This window comes from Lytechinus variegatus, chromosome 5, assembly GCF_018143015.1.
Source record: "Lytechinus variegatus isolate NC3 chromosome 5, Lvar_3.0, whole genome shotgun sequence".
NCBI classification, from domain to species: Eukaryota; Metazoa; Echinodermata; class Echinoidea; order Temnopleuroida; family Toxopneustidae; genus Lytechinus; species Lytechinus variegatus.
Genome location: NC_054744.1, coordinates 27,616,435 through 27,638,850, shown reverse-complemented (window position 1 = coordinate 27,638,850; position 22,416 = coordinate 27,616,435). Strand labels below are relative to the sequence as shown.

The following is a 22,416-nucleotide window of genomic DNA, read 5'->3' as shown; positions in this document are numbered from 1 at the left end:
TTTTTTAAATTGACGTTTGTCTGCACTGATTGAATCAATTTTTTGTTACATCTATTTTATTTCTAATCCTCTTAATTTCTTTCTATTTTCTATCTTTCTTTTTTCTTCTTTTCTCTTCTGTTATTCTCTCTCTCCTCCTTAATTGTAATTGCCTGCCACATTTGTTTTTTTTTCTTTCTCCCCCCCCCCCCCATTTTCTGTTAAATCTCATTATTCCCCCGGCCCCGGTTATTCACTAGCTGACACCCTGTGGTCTTTCTCATCTCCCCCTAGCTCATAGATCTTTCTCCTTCTCTCTCCGGCCCTTCTCTCACTTCCGCCTCTTTCCCCTTTTTTAAAAGGCTTATGTATACTCACTTGACTAAACAAAAAATCTATCCCCTCCCTTCCTTCTTTTTGTTTCTTCTCCCCCTCCCTTTCTTTCCGTTTGTCCCCCTCCCCCTTTCCTGCTTCTTCTTTTTATTTTTTTGTCCTTTCATTCTTTTTTTTGGGGGGGGGTCTCCTTTTTTGTGAGGGGGGATACCATACCTGTACCGTATATCAGCGTTTGAGATAAATGTGGCGTCCATACCAACGGTAACGTAAACTTGAACAGACTTTTATTCAAGTCTGTATTTTCGCCTTATTGTTGCCATATCATACTAGCTTAAAAAGTACACTGGAACATGGCAGATGAATCTGGAGATAAGAATGGAGAAAATAACAAAAGTAAGTGGAAATTAATTTTTACCATTAGCGATGTCATCCCTAACCGACGAAATAAAACAGTGCCAGTGGCCACCGTTCAACCACCCGCTCGCCGGCCCGGCCGGCGGCGCCAGTAAGGCAGTAGCCAGGGGCCGGGTTGATGTAGACCAAAAGCTTCAGTCTCTGTTTTGTTGGTTGTTCAGCTGAACTCCGTTGGCTTCACTGTGTACGAGGAGAAATAAAAAAAATATAATGTTAAAAAACTCCTCGAAACAGACGGCTGCCGGCTGCCAGCTGTCTAGGTTGATGGTGCTTCTTCAAGGGCCGATTGCACGAAAACGGAAAGAAAGGCTCTTTTTAATAAGGACCGTCTCTCGTTTCGCCCATCTTTTATGATGCCCTGTATGCGGGACATTTCTGAAAATAAATGTATGAGAAACAAAATGTGTAAGCTCGCATATCAATTTGTTTACAATTTACAATGCGGGCTGTGCTGGAAAACCGTTCAGAAAAAGTGTGACCTATCTTCGCCCACCAAAGCTTTTGTGGAGATTTAAACAAAAACTCAAGCTCAAAAAGTGAAATATTTAGCCTATATCAGATTGATGGCAAAATGCTTTAGAATTGATTATTACCACATTTAACTCACATTTTTGATGATTTCTGCTTGCAAAATGGTGATATCATGATACTTGTTCCTTTTTCAAAACGACGGGCGCTAACGGTGACAAATTTGCCGATCTTTTGCCAATATTTTCATGAATACTGAACTCATCCTAAAGAAACTTTCACCAAAGGGTAATTTTAGGTCGCTTTCCACGTTAATAATGATGTCGATTTTAAGGATATTGGCTAGTTTTTTTAGATAATGACCGTCCGCGAAGTATGGACACGCGCGAAGTTTGGACTCACTGCCATACATTACCGGTAGGCCTACCGTATTTGTACCAGGAGTAGGCCTAGTATCAGTATCACATCATGGCATTATCGTGATGTAGGGAAACACCGTTCACTTCATACAGCAGTGCTTTATTCAGTCACACGCACGGTTCCCTATTTCCACCTCCATTCACTTTGTACACAAGTGCGCGTACACAAATCTACGAGTGGTTCCCAAAACCACGATTTGGCCCACATCATTTTATTTTATAAACGAGTCAAAGTAGATTTTGTCTACTTTAACGGATGAATAATGTATAAATGTTTGCAGGTAATTTATTCATGATACATAAATGCCATTTAAAATGGGCGACATGAAAGATGGTTCTTGCAAGCCAAAGACCCTTTCGTGCAATTGGCCCCAGGTTTGTGGGCCCTGCCCCGGGAGCCCGATGCAAAAATCGTGTTATTTTTGGTGTAATTTTAATTAGTGTTATCTCTCTGATTTAAAATGCATCTAACAAAACATTAATAAGTGTCCTAAAATAAAAATGTTGTTATTTGCATAAAGAGTAAAAATTAGACTAATGTAAACTGACATGACTGGGCCGGGTTAAACCGTAGTTTATGATGGTGGTCCCCAAGTCTGCGCACCTAAGTACAAATTAAACAAAACAATAGAAAATTGTACATGCCTTGAACAAAGCCAGTACAGTAGTAGTGCCAATGTTCATTTGTCAACGAACATTCCACCAAAGTCTTTACAATAAAATAAAAGATTGGACACTTTGGCAAAACTTTGCAGATTTACATTGTAGTTTTAGTGCCTAGTCTTTTCTATGTAGTTTATTTCATATGAAGATGAATCCACGCCTTCTTTAGATAATTAGATGAAAAATTTCGGAAATTAGAAGACTGATCCATATTTTATCAACGAGAAGAGAAATCAGTGCTTACATGTATATGACGCTATTTGAGGGATATTCATTATATCACTATCAGGGGGAATTGACTTCACATCGTTTGGGAAGTTTCGTAGAAGGACTTGATTATAAATAAGATTACAGAATTATACAAAATGCATTTACATGTAGGTCTACAGCTTAAGAAATGATAAAGATTTAAATTGGATTTAAATATGATTGAAAAAATGTGAATTTTATACATGTATAATTATAAAGACTGTAATAAAAGTGTAAATATGTAAATTGATTTAAATTAAGTAAATCTACATGTATACATATAAATGTACTGTAAATATTTGTTATTTGTATGCGCCTTGAGCATCTCTTAGAGATGGATATGTTGCGCTTTATAAATATTGTTATTATTATTATTATTATTGCTCTTTTCCTATTGAAAACGTTCTTTTTTTGCATCTAAACTGTTTAAAATTCAGAATTTTATGTAATGAAATTGAAACATTTTTCATTTCCAACAGCCAGTTATTTCGATGATGATTTTTTATAAAGTGATTTTACAAATTCAATACATAAATTTTCTCATCTTGTTTCTAAACATTGTAAGCCGCTTTGTGTCGATGCATTTTGATAAATACATAAATAGACCCTATCTTACACTATTAAAAGATGCATGGATTCAAATACGCCTAGGCCTAAATGTTAACCTAACAAATAAAATCCCAATTGGTAAATCCATAAGTAGGAATCCCAAGATGTTGAGAATAATATTCCAGTTGATGGATACAGTCAGATATGAAGAAAAGTGAACTCAACTCGTAAACACATGTAATTAACCTGACAGTGTTTTTAGTTGTTGTTGCTGTTGTGTTTTTAGAGCAAGTGTCTCAATCAATCATATTGAAAAGGCAAAGCAAATCAGTGATCAAGGTAAAAAGTGACATTCTTTGGCTGATGTAATTAATGACGTAGAATTATGTTGAACACTGATTGGTTTGATAATGAAGATGAGCTCTGATTGGTTTACAGAACATTCAGTGAATTACATGTAAAATACATGTAATGGCATGTGAAAGGTGTGCTGAAGATTACACTTCCTGTAAATGATACATTTTGAAACGAGGTAAAAAATGTCTGCATACATGTACATGTGTAAATGAAGAAATTTAGTCAAAACAAACGCTAGGTTGTCTGCTGAGTTTTGATGCAGTTCGAAGTAAACAAGCTCAGTCTTCTTTTGAAGAAAGTTTTATGATGAAAGAGATAAAGTAGGAAACTACAACATTATGGAACCTTCACCAAAATGGAAGACAAGCTTTGAACCAATGTTCTTTAGTCTCATCAGACCATATCTTGCTCTCCAAACATTTATAACTTTCTCATTTTTATATTCTATCATTTAGCAGATTCTTCATTACATGGAACTCGTATCACTCCACAGCTCCTGAAGGCACAGAGTGGAGAGTTTGAAGTGGATAGTATATTTAGCCTCAACCTCAGACAACAAGGTATAGCAGTCATGTCAAATACAATTGAGAGAACAGTATGCTGTATACCGTTGCAACTGCACTTGTGTAATAATTACATACTATTTTATAACTTCAGTTATAATGAAAAAGAAGATATTATGTTGATTTGTGAACGTGATACAGGTTTTGAAATGCCCTCTTATTCTGTACAATAAGTAAAACCTTATATCTTTATAAATGAAAGTTAAATTATAAGAAAATTCAGTGGAGCTTGAAAAGACAAGATGTTGGACCAGGCTTGTTTATTTTCCCTTTTTTTTGGGGGGGATGAAATATCTCAAACTAGTATTCATTCATTTAAAGTGTTTTTACCCAAACATATATTGGAAGGGGGCATATTTCACATTCTGGTCTTTATTGTTGTTTATTATCTTTTGGCTAAGATTTCTCTGAACTATTGAAATTCAGAGTTGATTTCATAACTTTTGCTTCTTGGACCTATTCAGGGAATTCTTGGAGAGATTTCTATCATCTTTGCCAATGTAAAATTGTTTTATAGTAGTGCTAATACCTTCTTTCTCTCTCTCTATATATACTCTTTTTTTAATCTTCAGATATTGATGATCTTGGAGCTATTGGATCATGTTCATGCCTTCAGCGACTGGACATAAGTAGGAATGATTTAACAAGTCTAAAGACCCTGACCCCTCTGAAACAACTAGTCTATTTAAATGTAGCTGCCAACAGAATATCAAGTCTTGGTATGTGTTTGATTTCAGTAAGCTTTTTCTCATCTTTCAACAAAAAATATATTGAAGAACTGTCTATTCAAGGCAGATAGAGACTGAGGATTTATTCTTCTAAATCTATCTGTCGATAGTTTAAATTTTCTAAATTTATTGTCATTTTTGCATTTTAAGGGCTTTAAGGAGTAGCAGTAGGATTCTGGCAAAGTCACCTGGAAATTCAAATCATCTCACCACCATTTTCACAAACTCACTAAGCGTTTTACAAGAAAATTAATTCAAAGTTCATGCTGTTGTGTTTTGCCAAATCTCGGCACCATCATGCAAATGGCAGACGATATAAGAAAGGTAGCATCATGGCCCCCAGTGCCCCCACAGTCCAAGACCTTTCAGGGTTACACCATGGTTCTACGCCCTTCCAGGGGGGGGGGTGTTTCACAAAGATTTAAGTATGACTTGGAGTTTCACTTAAATGCGATGCGTACATAATATACAACGTGCAATCTTAGTGATCAATACACAGTAGTGCACGTCCTCTTGGCATGATCTGACCAATGCAGTCAGGCCTTTTATACTGTACACAACCATGCATTTAAGTACAACTCTAAATCATACTTAAATCTTTGTGAAACAACCCCAGAATCTTTTAACAATAGTAGTGATCTAGTCTGCATATAGAAATGGCTATCAAAATCCCTCTGATCTGATTGGTCAGTTGTATTGCATTAAATTGTACTTGGCAGGTGATCGATATCAAATATTTTTTATGATAGCATTTTCAAACATACTATCATGCAAGTGAATATAGGTCACTGTAATGCCGTCGTACATGAAAACATAAATTGTAGAATCTCAAAATTGTTAGGGATCCATACTTTCCAGACCCGTTATTATTCCCAATGAGATTTTATGTATTCCTTTGTTGTGGAAAATTAAATTTTATTTCTAAAATTGCAAGTTAACTGGGAAAGAAATACCGGTCCCTTTTGAAGTGGACATTAAGTTTTTACTTTCTCAGTATCAAATGGTTTGGTGAAGTCATTGAAGATGGTATTTTTCTAGTGAGTCCCTTATTTATTCATGGATGCACCAAAATATCAATTGCACATTCTCAATAGATACATGTAGATCAATAGTAACTAAAGCAAATTGATTTGTGTTGATGCAAGAAGCAGACCAGGGTCCCGTAACACAAAGGTTAGCGATTGATCATACACTTTATTTTCACGATTGATTGTACATTGTAGTCAATGGAATCAATCATAGCAAAATGTTCTACGATCATTGCTAGGCTTTGTGTTACACCCCCTGTAATCAATTGTGAATTTGCAATTAATTGAAAGACTTGTGATTGATTTTAGGACATAGATTAGATTTGACTTCTATTTGATTGCAATTTTGTTGCAATTCCCTATTGTACCGATGTATTGGCATCAATTGCGTCGGTGACCCATGATTCATCAGAAAGGATGAACCATTACACAGGAACCCAAGATTGGTAAATACCAATGTACCTAGTGCCTACTTGCACACTACTAACTCTGGCCTTTATGCACTCTTTTGTTTCCAATGCTTTACCCCATGCACTCATTCTATATGTTATAATCAACATATCCTATTTTCCTCCACGTTTGAATCTCACATCCAGAGCTTAACTGTATCTTTTACTGTGCAGTTATGGCATGCATCAACAATTGCCAAGAAAGGGTTTACTTAACTTTTCTCTTTTATTTATCAATATTTTCAGAGCCTTTGAAGGAGATGGAGAATTTACGAAGTTTAAATGCCGCTGGGAATCTCATTTCAAGGTATTTATAATCATAAACATTTAAAAGGGAATTTTATCCTGATGATAAGTTGGTTTTGATATTAAAGGAGAATAATTAGAGAAAAATAGTGTGGAATTTTTATGAAAATCCATCAAAGAATAACAGAGTTACGAATAAATTATTAACTTTGTGATGTCATAGATGAGCAACTCCTCTATATGTCTTGTGATGTAAATTCCCCAAAATGTCATTTTCTCAAAAAAATTGAATTCAAAATGATTTTATTTGTAACATGGATATATTATCAGACACTTCATTTCATACCCCCATCAATCCAAAATATATTTCTATGCATGAGTGTTCCATTAAGATAATGAGCTACATGAATAAAGTCACATGTCAACAACCAAATTTGATCTTATGGAGTGAGGATGCAATATTGATATGACTTGTTCAATCAAATTTCTCCCTCTTTTTTTGGGGGGGGATTGGTGGAATAGATGATAATGATAATTTTGTATGGCTTATTTCATAGAATACCAGAAATGTTCTAATTGTTAGGGCCAGTATTCCACTTATCTGCGATTCATGGAATATTTGCCCAAACTCTTGAAATACTTATGGTATGTGATTCTGAGCCTTCCAATATAATCAAACAAGTGTGAATTTTTTTTTCATCACAAGCCATTATGATAAATGTATATATAATATTGCTCCGAATATAGTTCTGATAGATTGCTGGCTGCCACTCTTTTATTGTCAACTTTAATTGCCTTTTATGTACACTGGACATTGTAATACACTGTATATATTGCATGAAATTTGTATCTAAAGGAATTGCTGACTCCATACATGTACATATATGTCCCCCATTCTCTTTGCAGTCTTGAATCAGTGTATGCCCTATCAAATCTGCCGAACCTTCAAGACATGCGATTCCAGGACACCTTGCAAGATTGGAGCAATCCCATTTGTAACAGCACTACCTATAGGTCAGCAATGATGTCTCACTTCTGCCACTTGAAAGCTTTGGATGGAGAGAGATTGTGTGGGAAAGGAAGTGAAGTCTTCACAGCTCTCAGACAGCTTGATAGAGAATTAGCAAGTAAGACTTGCAGTATGATAATTATTACCGAATCTTACCAGTCTAGTGTTGAGGAAAAATACTAGAACACGTTTTTATTTGCTGGTTGTTTTAAAAAAAAAAATCTTACTGGCCAAGGTCAAAAAAACCAGTGGTAGTGTCAATTAAGTGTATAAATCTTTATATTTATCTCTCAAAACTGTTTAAGTTGTTTAGAACTTATTCAGTCTGTGCGTGTTAGGGTGTGTGCATGAAGATATTGCCATTTCTACATCTTTCTTGTATACATGCTTAGAGTTGACCATTATTGTATGGGGGCCTGGGAGCCTCCCCCTCCCCTCAAGTCATTTCATTGATCCAAATAGTGCAGTTCAGTATAAGGATTAAAGAAAAAAAATAGGTAATGAGAGAGAAGTATTTCTTTTTATTTATGTTATTTTTGTTTTTTAATATACCTTCTCTGTTGAGCCCCCCCCCCCTTTATTATAAACATTAAAATATTAAGTTTTAATTTATATCCACTAACACTTAAATATTTTATGTAAAATCTGGTAGAACGCTCATTACCTACATCATGATAATCAAGGTAAATGTACATTTGTACCAGCAACACTGCTAAGGATGCCACATTTCAAGTTCAAGCTCTTAGTGTAATGTATGTTAAAGATACGAGCTTTAGTGGTGTTTGTTTTGGCAATATAACCCACCCAGTGAATTGAACAGGATCTTAAAAATAAGTGACATAAAACAAGTCATAAAACTCGATGGAAATTCCACCTTGATCTTAGGATCCAATTGAACAAATTTTGATTTTAATATGATGCACATTTTCAATAGACCCTAGGCCTAGCCCCAGTTACAACAGTATCTCTGGCATTGGGATCGATGGGTTATTTGTTTGGTTTATAGAAACAGTCGGTTGAACATAAATTGGACTAACTCACAGCTATGGCAAGATGTCTTTGGTGTTAATCTACCAGAACCTGGTCCAATCATACCACATAAGCTACCAAATGTCACAATATGAACATGATCATCATAAATTGGGTTACATTTCCAATGGCTGCGTGACCATCCACAAGCATCAAAATTGAAGAAAACTATGCATTGCATGTATGTAGAATGTTATCACTTGACCAAATCTATTGGAACTTCATGTGTGATACAATATTTCAAATTGCTGCTAAGTATTTCTCAAATTTCATATTTATCCTGATCAATTAATATCATCCCTAGATCCCCATTATAATGCTGGGTATTCATAACTTTTTTTTCCTTGAGCTACACATCCTTTGAAATTTTTGCAGATATACATGTATATTCCTTCAAAGGCACTTTCATCAAACCTTAACAGATTATAGATATTGTAATGGAATGTGCTCTCTTCCAATTAAATTGTCTTATTTCAGGAGCTTATACAAGGAGTTTTGCACTTTCCATTGATCACAAGTTTTGTGAAATATAGAGTCCATACATAAATCAGGGCTCCGTAACACAAAGGTTTGCGATGAATAGCAAATATGAAAGAACACTTTGGATTGGTTCCTAGTCAGTATTTTGCAACAAATGCGCGTGTAACATTGATCTTGATTGGTCAGTTCATTTAGCGATTGATCGCTAATCTTTGTGTTACGGAGCCCTGGTTGCATCCATCATTGTGGTGATTGTCACTTTGGTTTTAACTTTTTTGTTGATATTTTGCAGAGTGTGATGAACATTCAGGAGATCATGTGACAAAAAAATCCTCCGGTTCTTGGGTGGAGAAAGGATTCTGGGATACGTGCCCTGAGCAGAAGAAAGAGATTGACGATACAGAGAAATTGATCAAAGGTCAGTTGGAAGAAATAATTGATTTGTAGTTATACCAGGGGACCGTTTCATAAAGCTGTTCGTATGTGAAGAGCGGCTTGACTGGTGATCCTTTCTTGTGTTAAATGACGATTCACCAGTATGTTCATCGGTGCTTATTTAGCACGTAAGAAAGGTTCACCAGTCGTTCTTAAAGTCGCTATTAACTTACAAACAGCTTTATGAAACACCCACCGGGATATTATCTAATCAAAGAATTTTAGTTTCAATTATATGATATGATTTTCGTTTTTACTTAATATTTTTATTCTCTTCCCTTATATTCATTGATAAATTTTTATTCCCCTTTTCATGTTTATGTGGGTTTTTATTGTTTTTTTAGGGGGCTGAAGTTTGATTCTCTAAACTACAAATACACAGTTTACACGTGCTAATTAATTCATTTTTCCAATCTTTGTAGATTAGTTGGTTGGTTCGTTTTTTTTCATTTAAAATTTGCAATTTGTGCATGTGAACATTTTGTGATTAATTCAAAGAATAAAAATATGTTTGATTGCCTTCATTTGAATTGAACTTATGTCAAAGCTTGTTTGAAAGTTTCTTCGGGGGTTTCTGCAAAAAAATGATATACATGTACACTGTAGATAAATTTTTGGAGAATGGACATTGTAGGGCATGCATTGCAAATGTCTTAAGGTGGTCTCATCAGTGACATTTATCTGTTTCACCAATGAATTATTTTGTTTTAATTTCAATAATACAATTTAATTGAATTTCATGTCAACATACATTGATATTCATTATATTGTGCTAACATAATACTCATAGATGCATGACATTTGCTCCAGTGAGAGTTGCTCCGCTATTTCCACACTTCTAAAATGACTATTAAACTTCAACACCTACCCTACCCTAAACCTAACATAAAACCCTATTGCAACCATGAATGTAACCTTTCATCTTAGATGAAATAGAGGCCTGGAGCAATTGTCACAGTCTAAGCAAATGTTGCATCACCCTTAGACACAAATGCAGTGTTTTATGGTTTGTCTCTACAGAAATGCTTCTCGACTGCAGGACGTTAAGCAATGTGGCACTTCATAAAATACAGCAGACGTGACAGGATGAGAGATGATTCACAGCTCTTAACAGGTCAGGACAATCAGAAGCTCTAGATGTATCATCCATCGCCTCTCAACATGCTACCAAAGAAGGCAGAATTTGGATGGCTTACAATTGCGGATCCAATATTTTATGGGGTGTGAATTTGTAAAAGAAAAATTGGCCCCCCAAAAGGTCATCAATCACAAACGAAGGGTATAATGAAGGGCATTCCATCTCCTGTAGAAAAGAGCATCGCTCATTTTACATGGTGCGCCCTCACCTTCTGCCACCCAATCAGACAAGTACATGTAGATAAGTGAAAGTTTGTACAATATCCGACAAACATTAAGAATTTTTTTTTTTTTTTTTAAAGTTGTAAAAATGGTGTATCATTATAGCTTATGGAGACTTTGAATTCATAGGTGATGCAATGGCCACTCTTCCCATTTATTCCAGTACATTAAATGGTTAAGATGACATTTTCCCAATACTTTAATACATCAAATATAACCCTATCTTAACCATGAGGTGAAACTGTCGTAGAAGCCAAACCCCGATTACGAACCATGGAAACCTCTTAACCCCGGGCATGTTTTTAAAGGTCAAGTCCACCTTAGAAAAATGTTGATTTGAATCAATAGAGAAAAATCAGACAAGCACAATGCTGAAAATTTCATAAAAATTGGATGTAAAATAAGAAAGTTATGACATTTCAAAGTTTCACTTATTTTTAACAAAATAGTAATACGAACGACCCAGTTGGATCCAAATGAGAGAGTCGATGATGTCACTCACTCACTATTTCTTTTGTTTTTTATTGTTTGAATTATACAATATTTCAGTTATTACGAATTTGACAATAAGGACCTCCTTGCCTGAAGCACAAAATGTTAAAATAATGGAATTCCACGTGTTCAGGGAGGAATGAAACTTCATTTCATTTACAATGATGAGAAAATCAAAATATTTCATATAATAAAATACAAATAAATAGTGAGTGAGTGATGTCATCAGTTCCCTCATTTGCATACCGACCGAGATGTGCATATAACTGTTTTGTGAAATGAGGCGAAAGTTAAAAATGTCATAACTTTCTTATTTTACATCCGATTTTGATGAAATTTTCAGTGTTATGCTTGTTGAATTTTTCTCTTTTTATTCAAATCAAGTTTTTGTTGGGGTGGACTTGTCCTTTAAGTATCTAAACGTATGTTTCTTGACCTAGATGGATCCGAAAAATTAAACCGCAATTACATACGCAGCGCGCAGATTCAAGCAAACTCACTTGCCATCGCATGCAGTCATTTTTATTTCTCTTTAATAGTTTCCTTATTTTGGGGCCGATTTTCTTTATTCGAAACTGAAAACAGAATAATATTGGATTTCACAATACAATATGCCTTTGAAAACTTGATTAAATATAAAAAAAAATTCTGAAATGCCTACTACAGGCAGAGCTGCTCTTACATATAACCCTGGGCTTTATTGTGCCTGCGGAGGAGAAATGTTACAGAAGAGAGATTATAGGGTGATTCAGGATTGATAGCGCTTGGCAATGAAATATCTTGGTTCCTCCAATGAGGATTTTGTTATCGGGGTATAGGAACGCAGCAAAAACAGTCTCAACCTTCTTACTGTTTGTTGGATTTCTTTAAAACTTTTACCTTTCTGTTTTATTTACTTTACTCCTCTCTCATGACCAACAACATTGATATTATGACCAAAGTTGAATTCACCTTTTAACAATAATTGAAGAAAATAGTTTATTTTCTTGCTTTGTAGTATTGTGTTAAGAATCTGAAAAGAGAGGTCAAAGGCTTGGATTATATTGACTTTACAGATTGCTCTTATACTATCATTCATTGCCAGTCAGTCATGTCATATCATTCTTTATCCTTTAGTTGGGGCAGTGCATTAACAAATTTTCAAGGTGATCAGTAATTTTATTTGTATTTTAATTGTTTTATTTCTTCAGAAATTCTTTTTTTAATATACATGTAGATGACTTATTTTCATGTAAAGATTATATAATTACATGAACTCCATTAAAGCCTTTTTTACTTTGAATCAGATTCAATTTGATTAAATTGTTTTACTTCATAATAACTGAAATGTTCCCTCATTGAATTTTAAATATATAATCATTTTGATTACTTTTTACAATATCAAAATATATTTATATTTAATTTATTAAAAGAATGACTTTGGAATAGTCTGTACATACAATATTCTTTATAATTTATTGCATGTTATGAAGGGGCAGGTATAATCAGTCATGTTGGTGATGATTATTTATGTCATACATCTTTACAACATGGTGATTATTGAATGGCTCCCTCGTCAGTTAGAATGCCTGTTAAGATATATTTCAGTTCCTTGCAGTGCTTGATGTGTATTTGTGTAGATGATGTGCGTGTATTTCAGGCAATTACAATGATTCTCATCTTTCAATATTTATTGAGTGAGCAATGATGATTTGGTATTAGGCCCTTTGTCCCCATGGAAAGAGACAAAGGTAGCCTGTAGAATTATGTTTTATACAAAAATTTGCCTGAAGATTGTCTTTTTTTTCAAACTCAATCAATGTTCCTTCCCAAGAATTGTTCCTAGGAATTTGGTTTTCATAGAAGGCTGGTCTGGAACTTAAGGTTCAATATGTTTTTTTTTTTTTTCTTTTTTGCAAGGCTTAAAAAGTACACTGTACAAGTCATTTTGGACTCAACATTTGGCTTACTGGATTTTAGCTTGACAAGTTTGGGTAAAATCATGTTCATGTAGATGATTTTTTTTTATACATTTTTTCAGATTGCATGTTGGTTTCAGAGATATGAACACAACTTGTTTGTCTCATGTACAGCTTTCTGTGAAATTCTTGCTTTGATTTACTTAAAAACGTTGTTATGGTAAACGTCAATGAATAGGAACTTGTTGTTTATTACAAACTAGTAAATAATGCCGTCATAATTATTTGTTTAAATGTTTGTTGATTGAATCAGTTTTTTCTTATTCCAGGTCTACTATGAGCAATCAGCATTTGAGTTAATAATAGCTTGGTTGTAAGAGTTTGTTAATGTCATGTTTGAAATTCTTTGAGAATGATGCAAATTTGATAAACTCTTTGTTTAATATGATTCCTAGAATTGGTGAAGAAGTTAGTTACCAGGGGGATGTTTCATAAAGCTGTTTGTAAGTACCAGAGTTGTGCGTAAGTGCCCAGAGTTGTGCGTACATGTAAGTACTTCGAGTTGTGCATAAGGTTGTGCCTAAATCGTGCATAAAGATACGAAAAACTCGGTCCGTTTCATATAGGTTTGAGTTGTGCGTAAGTCCAAAAAGTCATGGGTTACTTTACAATAGGTTTGGGCTGTTCTTAACTTCAAGAGGTTGTTCTTAAAGTTGTGCGCAAGTGCAGTCATAGTCATAGCAACAAAATGGCTGCAAGAGGGAGGAGAGTTTTCCTCCCAAGGGAAGATCCATTCGATGGCCTGGACGACGGGAAAATCAGAAAAACTTATCGTTTTACAAGGAATGGGATTGTACATATTGTGGACATTTTAAGGGCAGACTTAGAGCACAGAACCCATCGCGATAGAGCCTTGCCCGTGTTACTTCAAGTTTGTATTGCTCTAATGTTTTATGCTGGGCACACGTTGCGCTACCAAATTGCACGTGCCCACAAAGTCAGCAGTGCTTCCATGTCTAGATGTTTACGGAACGTGATATTGGCTCTCGTTCGACTACGAAGCGAGGCAGGCAGTGACCTTTAAAATTTCAGTCATCCTGTGATAATCATAATTTTCCTTGCATTACTATTTTCTTTTTGCAGTTTTTCTAAAATGTGTGTTTAAACATGATCAATGATGTGCTTATTTATTATTCTGTAGTTTGATTAAACATTCCATTGAATATAAAAGAGAGTCTGTTATATGTTTATTTGTTATATGTTATGAAAATCTTGCCTTCAAGATGAAATAGCATTTCTGTAGTTGGACAATCTAAATGTCTCATTCCAGTGATTAAAAAAAATGATGTTATGATATTTGTGTCTGAAATCAAATGCATTTTGAGAAATAAATTTGTAATATTTTCCATGTGAATATACTTTGTGAAATGTCTCATTCTGCATTGGATTTTGTGTTTTACCAATTTTCTTTTACCTTGCCCTATGCCTACTCCCCCCCCCCCCCTCTCTCTCTCCCCTTTGTATATATTTTTTTCAATGAGATTGAAAATGTATCTAGTATTGCAAGAAAGAAAATCTATTGAGCCTTTAAAAAGTTGCCCTCAGCTGTATGAAATTAGTGGTACCAATTTACAAAAGGAAGATAAAATTACCTTTCAGAAAATAAAGGGAACTGTGTTAGATAAATATGAGCAAATGACAGGATTTAACATCTTGCTCAATCACACTCGTACTGATAAGAGGCGAGATGAGAATAAGAGACTATAATTTCTTTAGAATAAAAAAAAATCTTGTCACAAAGAATAAGGGTGCTTTAAAAAGAAACACAAATAATGGTCCTTTTTAATTCAAAATTAATTTATGGGTCACTACATCAATCAGATAAGATTTTCATTTTAAAAAGTAAAATTTTTGCTCACTTGTTTTAAAATAGTTGACTCATCCTGAGCACTATAGGTCTGTTATTAGATTGATACAATTTCACTATTTCCATTGAAAGTATTTAGTTCACTCTCTACCGATTAGATTGCTTACATTTCTCTTCTTTGATATAACACTCCTAATATAATTTACCACTGTGGCACAAATATATGTAGGCCTTTGAATATAATGACTCAATTCATTGAAATGTGCATGCATATGTTTGTAAAAATCCTAAGAGGCATTTAAAAGTAATTTGTAGCATAGGCCACACCTTACTGATGGAGATTGTCAATATCACTGATAAGTAAATTTGTTTATTTCAAGGTCAACTAAACTGATTTCCATTAGCTCATCATGATCGAAGAGAGAGAGAGAGTTTAATTTAGGAAGACTGTCAAAAATGCAGCCTAATAGAAAGGCCATGCATATTATCTTTCAATTTTCAATTTATTATTTTTCATTTTCAACAGAAGAACAAAGTAATGTGATCAAAATAGTTACAATGAACTTATACAGATAAAATAAATTCAGGCATGTACAGTATTTGATATTTATCTATAAAACGAAGTAAAGCAAAACAGAATATATATAAGCAACTATCATAACCATTTTAAAATAAAAATTCTGTGAAAATGGAGGGATCCACTAAAAAGCAGTGCTTGTATTGTGTGGATCTACATGAGAGCTCTCAATTACATCTAACCATTTTACCCCTGTATATAAATAATGATTACAGTATTAGGCTCAAAATATACCATGAAATAGTCACACACACAAAAAAAATATCTTGGCCATCTTTTGTTGAAAGCTCATTGGCTTTCATAGGCCAATCACCAACCCGACAACGGGACCAATCGCTGGAGCGGTGATGAAGCTTCACTACTGACGTCATGACGAATTTTCACCACTGATCTTCGTGCTCAGTGATTGCTGCGCTCGAAATAGCACATTCGCTAATAACACAGAGTGGCTGCATGCTCGATATCATGAGAGCTCGCTTTTGCCGTTTCTATTTCCCGCTTCAGAGACACCATACATTTTCTCCGAAGCCGAAAGCTGAGACTTTGCTCGATATTTCATCTTGCGAGTGGAATTTATTGACCAGAAACACTGTTTCTGTTGCCGTACTGGTCAATACAATCGTGCTAGATATCCTAAAGGTAAGGAACATACACATGCGGTTTTTTATTGATGAGTATTTTCTAGATAAACTTATTTAACTTCTCTCTAAATGCAGTTACATTGACTGAAAGTTACTTTATTTTCTCCCCAGTGTGCAGTGGCATTTTGAGAGAGTGTGCTGTGATCGAGTTCATGTTCGCCGAGGTTACGGGGCAAGGTGACAAGAAATCTCCGTTGGCGTTGGTTGAGTAGAGGCCCCGCCGCACAATTTGCGAGATGGATGCCGAATGTGCATGTTTGTTTTTATGGCAGTGTATCCTATTGCCTTTATTTCAGTGCTTTAAAAATGAAAATCATGACAATTAAGAGGAAATACAATCAAGAAATATTCGCACTTGCTATTCCAATCCATATAATTACAAGGATGACTGCACACATGTCACTAGACAGCTGGCAAAAGTGGCATGGCAGCCGTCTGAGTGTCATGTCTGTTCTGCATTTTGAGGAGTTTTTTATTTATTATTTTTTTTCATTTCTCCTCGTACACAGACCGCTCGGCTATTGTGAAGCCGTTATTCGGGGAATTACAATGCAAAATCCCCTCGTCCGGGCACTTCAATTTTTGTCTTTAATGAATCAAACTTTTGAAAATTAACGCGACCAAAATGCAAATTAATATTCCCTCTTTCTTGTCATTAAAATAATGAGGAAAAATCAAGTTAAAAGGAATTTCTGACTGGAACAAACTGCCTACAGAAGTAGTGGAGGCAAAATCAGTGGAAATGTTTAAACGGGAACTGTTTAAACATGTGTTGGATAAATTTTGGCAGTAGAGGCGCACGGCCAATATGGGAGACTCTCCAATAGGGGAGACAATCTCCCACATTGGAGACTTGCTTTGCAAAAGGACAAAAGAAACAACACCAACAAAAGCATGATTTTTTTCCACCCAAAATTTTGTCTCACTGAGGTCAGAAGCCCATTTGTTTTGTGTGTGATTGACAACAAAAATCCTTATCAAAACAAAAGTAGACAGTGAATTTTTAAAGTAGACGGTGAAAATGGGTAATTTTTCATGAGGAATCTGCTTATCACAATTTTATTTGCCGCCAAGGTAATCCTTTTGCCGCAAATGTAAACAAAGAAAATTGGTCTCCAAAACTGGAGACTGTCTCTGAAATTGGATACCCAAATTCTTCACAAAAGTCTCTGATAGTGATATAGGAGATAATCTCCCACATTGGAGACAGTCTCCAATATTGGCGGTGCGCCTCTACTGTTTGGTGGGGGGGAAGATTTAAAACCTCCATTTCTCAACGCACGTAAATCTTCACAAGTTTAAACTGTTTAGACCGTCAATTACCAGAAGTAAAGATCAGAAAATCTACAGAAGAAGTCCTTCATTTCCGTACTTGATGTGATGAACAAAAACAGTGATTTACCTTGGCTGTCGTGCAACTTCACTTACCTATTTTATCCGAACTTAGTATATAAACATATGGCCATTGAGTCCCCTGTACAGATGGTGCTAGAACTTTGGTCTCTGTATTTGGTGAGTGAAGCCAACGGAGCTGAGTTCAGCTGAACAACCTACATAACAGAGACCAAAGCTTTTGCTCTAACGTGTCACATGCACATCTGGGGAGCAAAATATTTGCCCTTCACACAGCCAAAAATGGTCATGGTTTTGAGGGAAAAATATAAGTTCAATGCATTTCTGACCTATGATCACGTTATCCAAATTAGAAAATAAAATGCCCAAAATAACCTATTTAGACTTAGGGCCTAGTTTCAATTGGCACTACATGTACCCACTGGTTCACTGCTACCATCCTGCTTACAGTAGAGAATCTTTTTTTCATTATTTTTTATAAAAGTGTGTGCTCAATATTACAGCATTTTGGCATAACAAAGTCCTACCTATTATACTTATACATGTAGTATAAGTACATGTATAATAGGTAGGACTATGTTATGCCAAAATGCTGTATTGAGCACACAATTTCATAAAAAGTAATTAAAATATCACTTTTGTGACCAAAATTATAATTTTCCATACAGTTGCAATTAACTTACAATGATTTTTGTATTGACCCGAGTGCTCAAAAACTTGCATTTTGGGCATATTTTTTGTGTACGCCCTCTATTGGTGGAAAGTAATATGGCAAGGAAATTTTCATTTTTCAAGCTTTTTTTTTAATAAAGAAAAAATCATTTAAAGAATAAAATTTGCAAGAGCCAAGTTGTCCCAGAATAAATGAAACCGAGATTGATCGATGATTTATCATAACTTATTCTTCATCAAATTTCATAAATGACCCATCATTTTAAAGCTTGGGGTCTCCTCTTTCATGTGAGGAAATCAATATGACCCATACGTCAGGCATGAGTAAGTAAAAACAATTTGAAGAGAGGAAACCTAAATAGTCGTTTGGCGAGCGGTATCTGAAATTTTCTTTAAAATTTACATATTCAGAAAGTTCATTTCCTGCCCTTTAATATGACACCACAACCAATAAAGATGCCTCAGAAATATTGAAAGTTATGTTCATTTTAACAAGTGCTTGCAATTCAATAATTTCATTCAACAAACTCGTTTGATAGTCATTTTCAGCTAGTTTGATTAACATCGACCAACCAGTTCCTTTCATTACCGATCATCCATGCATAAATTCTTTTGTTGCCTCTGTCTAGTGCGAGGAAAGGCAACAGTCAAACAAATTTATAGAATGAAATTATTGAAATGCAAGCACTATTTCTAACGAACATAACTAATTTTTGAAGCAGTTTTATTGTTTGTGGTGTCATATGAAAGGGCAGGAAATTAACTTATCGAATATGTAAATTTTAAAGAGAATGTCAGATATCGCTCGCCAAATGACTTTTTGGTTTCCTCTCTTTAAATTGTTTTTACATATTCATGCGTGACGCATTAGTTTTATTGATTTCTTCAAATGAATGAGGAGACCCTATTAAAGCTTTTAAAATGATGGGTCATTTATGAAATTTGATTAAGAATAAGTTATGATAAATCATCGATCAATCTCGGTTTTGTTTATTCTGGGATACACTGTATGATGAGAAGCTGTAATGGAAACTGACAGTGTAAAAAAAATCAAGCATTTGTCCAAAAGAAAAAGAGAAAATAATCCAACCTTACTTTGCCACACATAGAGATGTAACTGAGAACAAGGTTATATCGTAAACCTGGGGCCAATTGCACGAAAGGGTCTTTCCAAGGACCGTCTTTCATGTCGCCCATCTTTTATGATACGCTATAAGCGGGGTGTTTCTGAAATTTATGATAAAGAATAAGATTCGTTAGCTTGCTTTTAAATCAAATTTTATACAATTTCATGATATATTACATCATTTTATAAACAAATATTTTGTTTATTTTAACGGACGAATGAAATATGTTTGCAGATGATTTATTTAAAATGCGTTTCACATGGCGCATCATAAAAGATGGGCGACACGAAAGACGGTCTTTGCAAAGACCCTTTCGTGCAATCGGCCCCTTGTTCATTGAATGAGTGGTTACTACTGTACCATCAATTTTGATGTGGCATTAAAAAATGAAGTTCTCAGTCTTGTATCTTGTGAATAAATGTACCATATATTTGTCCCGGATTTTTGTAAACTAGCAGGTGTTTGTAGTATTGATAATGGCAAATCCAATGGAAATACTAATTTTTCACCTTTCCTTTAGGATCAAGTGTCAGAATTGATTTCAAAATACCCTACCCCTGCTACTCCACTCTCCATAAAGGTAAAAAAAAAACAGGATTAACCCCCTGTTTATTTTTTGTTCAAAAGTAATTGTGCTTTAGTATAGATTTATAAGGGAAATCCAGGATTAGGCCTCCCTGTTTCGATGTGGCAGTAGTGGTACTTACAACAGTGTCTTTGCTCCTTGATGACAAGGCAGTATCATATATATCATAGGAAAGATGCCTCATCGCTAAGGTGGCTAGAATAGCAGTACATTTGTTTTATCATTGTTTTTTTTTTCCATATTTTAATCCACCTTTTTTCTGTATATTGAATTCATCCGTTCACAAGAGAATTGCAAGCATCAATTTGTAAATGATGCCTTTAAATTATCAATAATTATGCAATTTGTTCTTTGCATATTTCTGATTTCTCTACTTTAACAATATTTATCTCTCTACTTTGCCTTTTACATGTAGATACCATTCCCCCACCATCCATGATGAGTGGAGAAGTTGGGATGGAGATGGATGACCTCAACAAGAAAGAGGACAGCAACAAGCAGGAAATGGCTCCAAAGACATCTCCACGACCTGGGCGCTTCCAGGTCAACATCGTCAGTGAGAAGCCAGAGGCTTCTCCCAAAGAGAATAAGGACAAGACCTCTCCTGTTCACAGTGAGCCAAGTTCCGGTGGACATTCCAGTCCACTTGGCAATGAAGACTTTGACCATTCCATGGCCATGCAGACCTTTGGTCAAAACACCATTGAAGTGATGCCATCTCTGGACTACTATAGGAACCTTTTCTCCACATCTGCAAGTGCCAAACAAAGGCCAACGTTGAATGATCTCCACGAACCCATTAAGGTCAGTATACTGTGACCATTGAACCAAATGGTTCAGAAGATATTTCATAGATGAAAATAATAGATATGTGCAGGGAGTGAGTGTTTTATATACTGGCTATCCTGTGAGTTCAAGGGTATCGTTTTTTATGATCACAAGGACGTTACTCTGAGTATTTTTACAGTGCACTGTGAATAACCAAGATGCCAGCAACTGCAACACCACATGTACATGGCAACCTGTGCATTATTTGTTTAATAAAATGGGTAGGCATTATGAAATCATGGAAGTTTCTTTGGATCATGCAGACAGGAGGCTACTATCTGCTTTTTATTACATACACGTATCATTACAAGCACATCTGAAGTGAGCCCAAGAACCAAAGTGCTTAAAAATCCTTGGCATGGCCTTCTGTTTGAAAGTATTTACATCAGATGGCATCTCTAGTTTAATGCACTGGAGTTCTGTGAAAAATGAAGTGCTCATCCAAAATTCACGGTTCTACATCCAAAAAAATGCATTTGGGGTCTGCATGATGTAATGTCATGAGAATAACTATTGAAAATGAAGCACATTATGTCAGCATTTTTCACAGGCAATGCTGGCAGTATTGAGATTGAATTGGAATTATTCTGTAGGGCCTATACCGCAAACTACACTTTACATTTAAATAGCTACATAACACATCCTAATTATTAATCGAAATTAACACTCTTCTATGGTGTCTGCACTTGTTTTGTTTTTTTTGCCGAGGATGCAGCATTCAGCTCATCTTTACAATGACCTTAATATTTGTAATAAGTTGAGCAAATTATGTTGCAGTCTTGTACATGTACGGTACATGTACATTTATGTACATGTACATGTATGTTTGAAATTTGCCCCCCCCAAAAAAAAAAATATATATATATATATATATATTTATATATTATAAAAACATACTAAATGTACATAATGTAAATTACATTGGCAATGAACTTACATATTTGTAACCCTCAATATTCACCTTAACCCTTTTGTTTTGAATCTTACTTGTCTGTTGGCTCAGATCAGTTGAGAGGACTGAACAAGTGTTTGGTTGGGTGAAATAAATGTAGAAATGGTATTCGTTTTGCCACTATAAAAATGCATGGAAATGCACATGGCACAATTTCTTTTGGATGTTTATTTCTCCGGTTGCTGTATTTCTGTTGAGTGTGAGAGGTGTTTTGGAATGATGGAATCAGCATTCTATTGGTGTATGAAAGGAAATATCATGCTTGTCTGTGGGGCATGAAATTCTAGAACACCTTGTATCACTCCAGAAACAAATTGTGAGTTGGAGAAGGGATAGGAATGGGTACTGCTGGGGATTGAAAATGAATAATTGTATCAAAGGTAATATCATATCAGGGATTTATAACCATACTTGTAGATTAGGATGAATTAGAAAGAGAGTGTAGTGTGAGGAAAGGAAATTTATATCGAATATCAAGGAATTAAGGATTATGTACATTGTACTATTGGAAAATGCTTAATACCAAAGCAAAACATACATTTCATTTTACACTTTTTATGCACATTTTATTGTAGACAGTACATGAATGCATAAGTATAAGGTATTCATAATCAGGTGGCTGTAATAAGCATACAAAATACACTTTAAAATATCATACTGATA

General features: G+C 35.0%; 2 protein-coding genes across 3 annotated transcripts in view; both read left to right on the top strand.

Moving 5' to 3' along the window:
- The first annotated feature begins 541 nt into the window (after positions 1 to 541).
- LOC121414859 (leucine-rich repeat-containing protein 61-like) lies at positions 542 to 10,751 on the top strand. Of its 2 annotated transcripts, none has more exons than XM_041607913.1 (7): positions 542 to 708; positions 3,893 to 3,994; positions 4,570 to 4,716; positions 6,449 to 6,509; positions 7,355 to 7,575; positions 9,259 to 9,384; positions 10,422 to 10,751. In XM_041607913.1, exons 1-7 carry the CDS (start codon positions 666 to 668, stop codon positions 10,481 to 10,483), a joined length of 762 nt encoding a protein of 253 aa, XP_041463847.1. In that variant the 5' UTR covers positions 542 to 665; the 3' UTR covers positions 10,484 to 10,751. The 2 variants fall into 2 exon arrangements, with proteins under 2 accessions (XP_041463847.1, XP_041463846.1); XM_041607912.1 differs by having other exon boundaries at positions 3,890 to 3,994.
- Positions 10,752 to 16,021: 5,270 nt separating this feature from the next.
- The window catches only part of LOC121415859 (solute carrier family 12 member 3-like), a 54,449-nt gene continuing 48,054 nt past the window's right edge, over positions 16,022 to 22,416 (top strand). The window contains exons 1-2 of the mRNA XM_041609233.1: positions 16,022 to 16,233; positions 20,389 to 20,777. Coding sequence (XP_041465167.1) covers positions 20,409 to 20,777 — 369 coding nt within the window. The 5' untranslated portion in view covers positions 16,022 to 16,233; positions 20,389 to 20,408. The remainder of the gene's footprint in view (positions 16,234 to 20,388; positions 20,778 to 22,416) is intronic.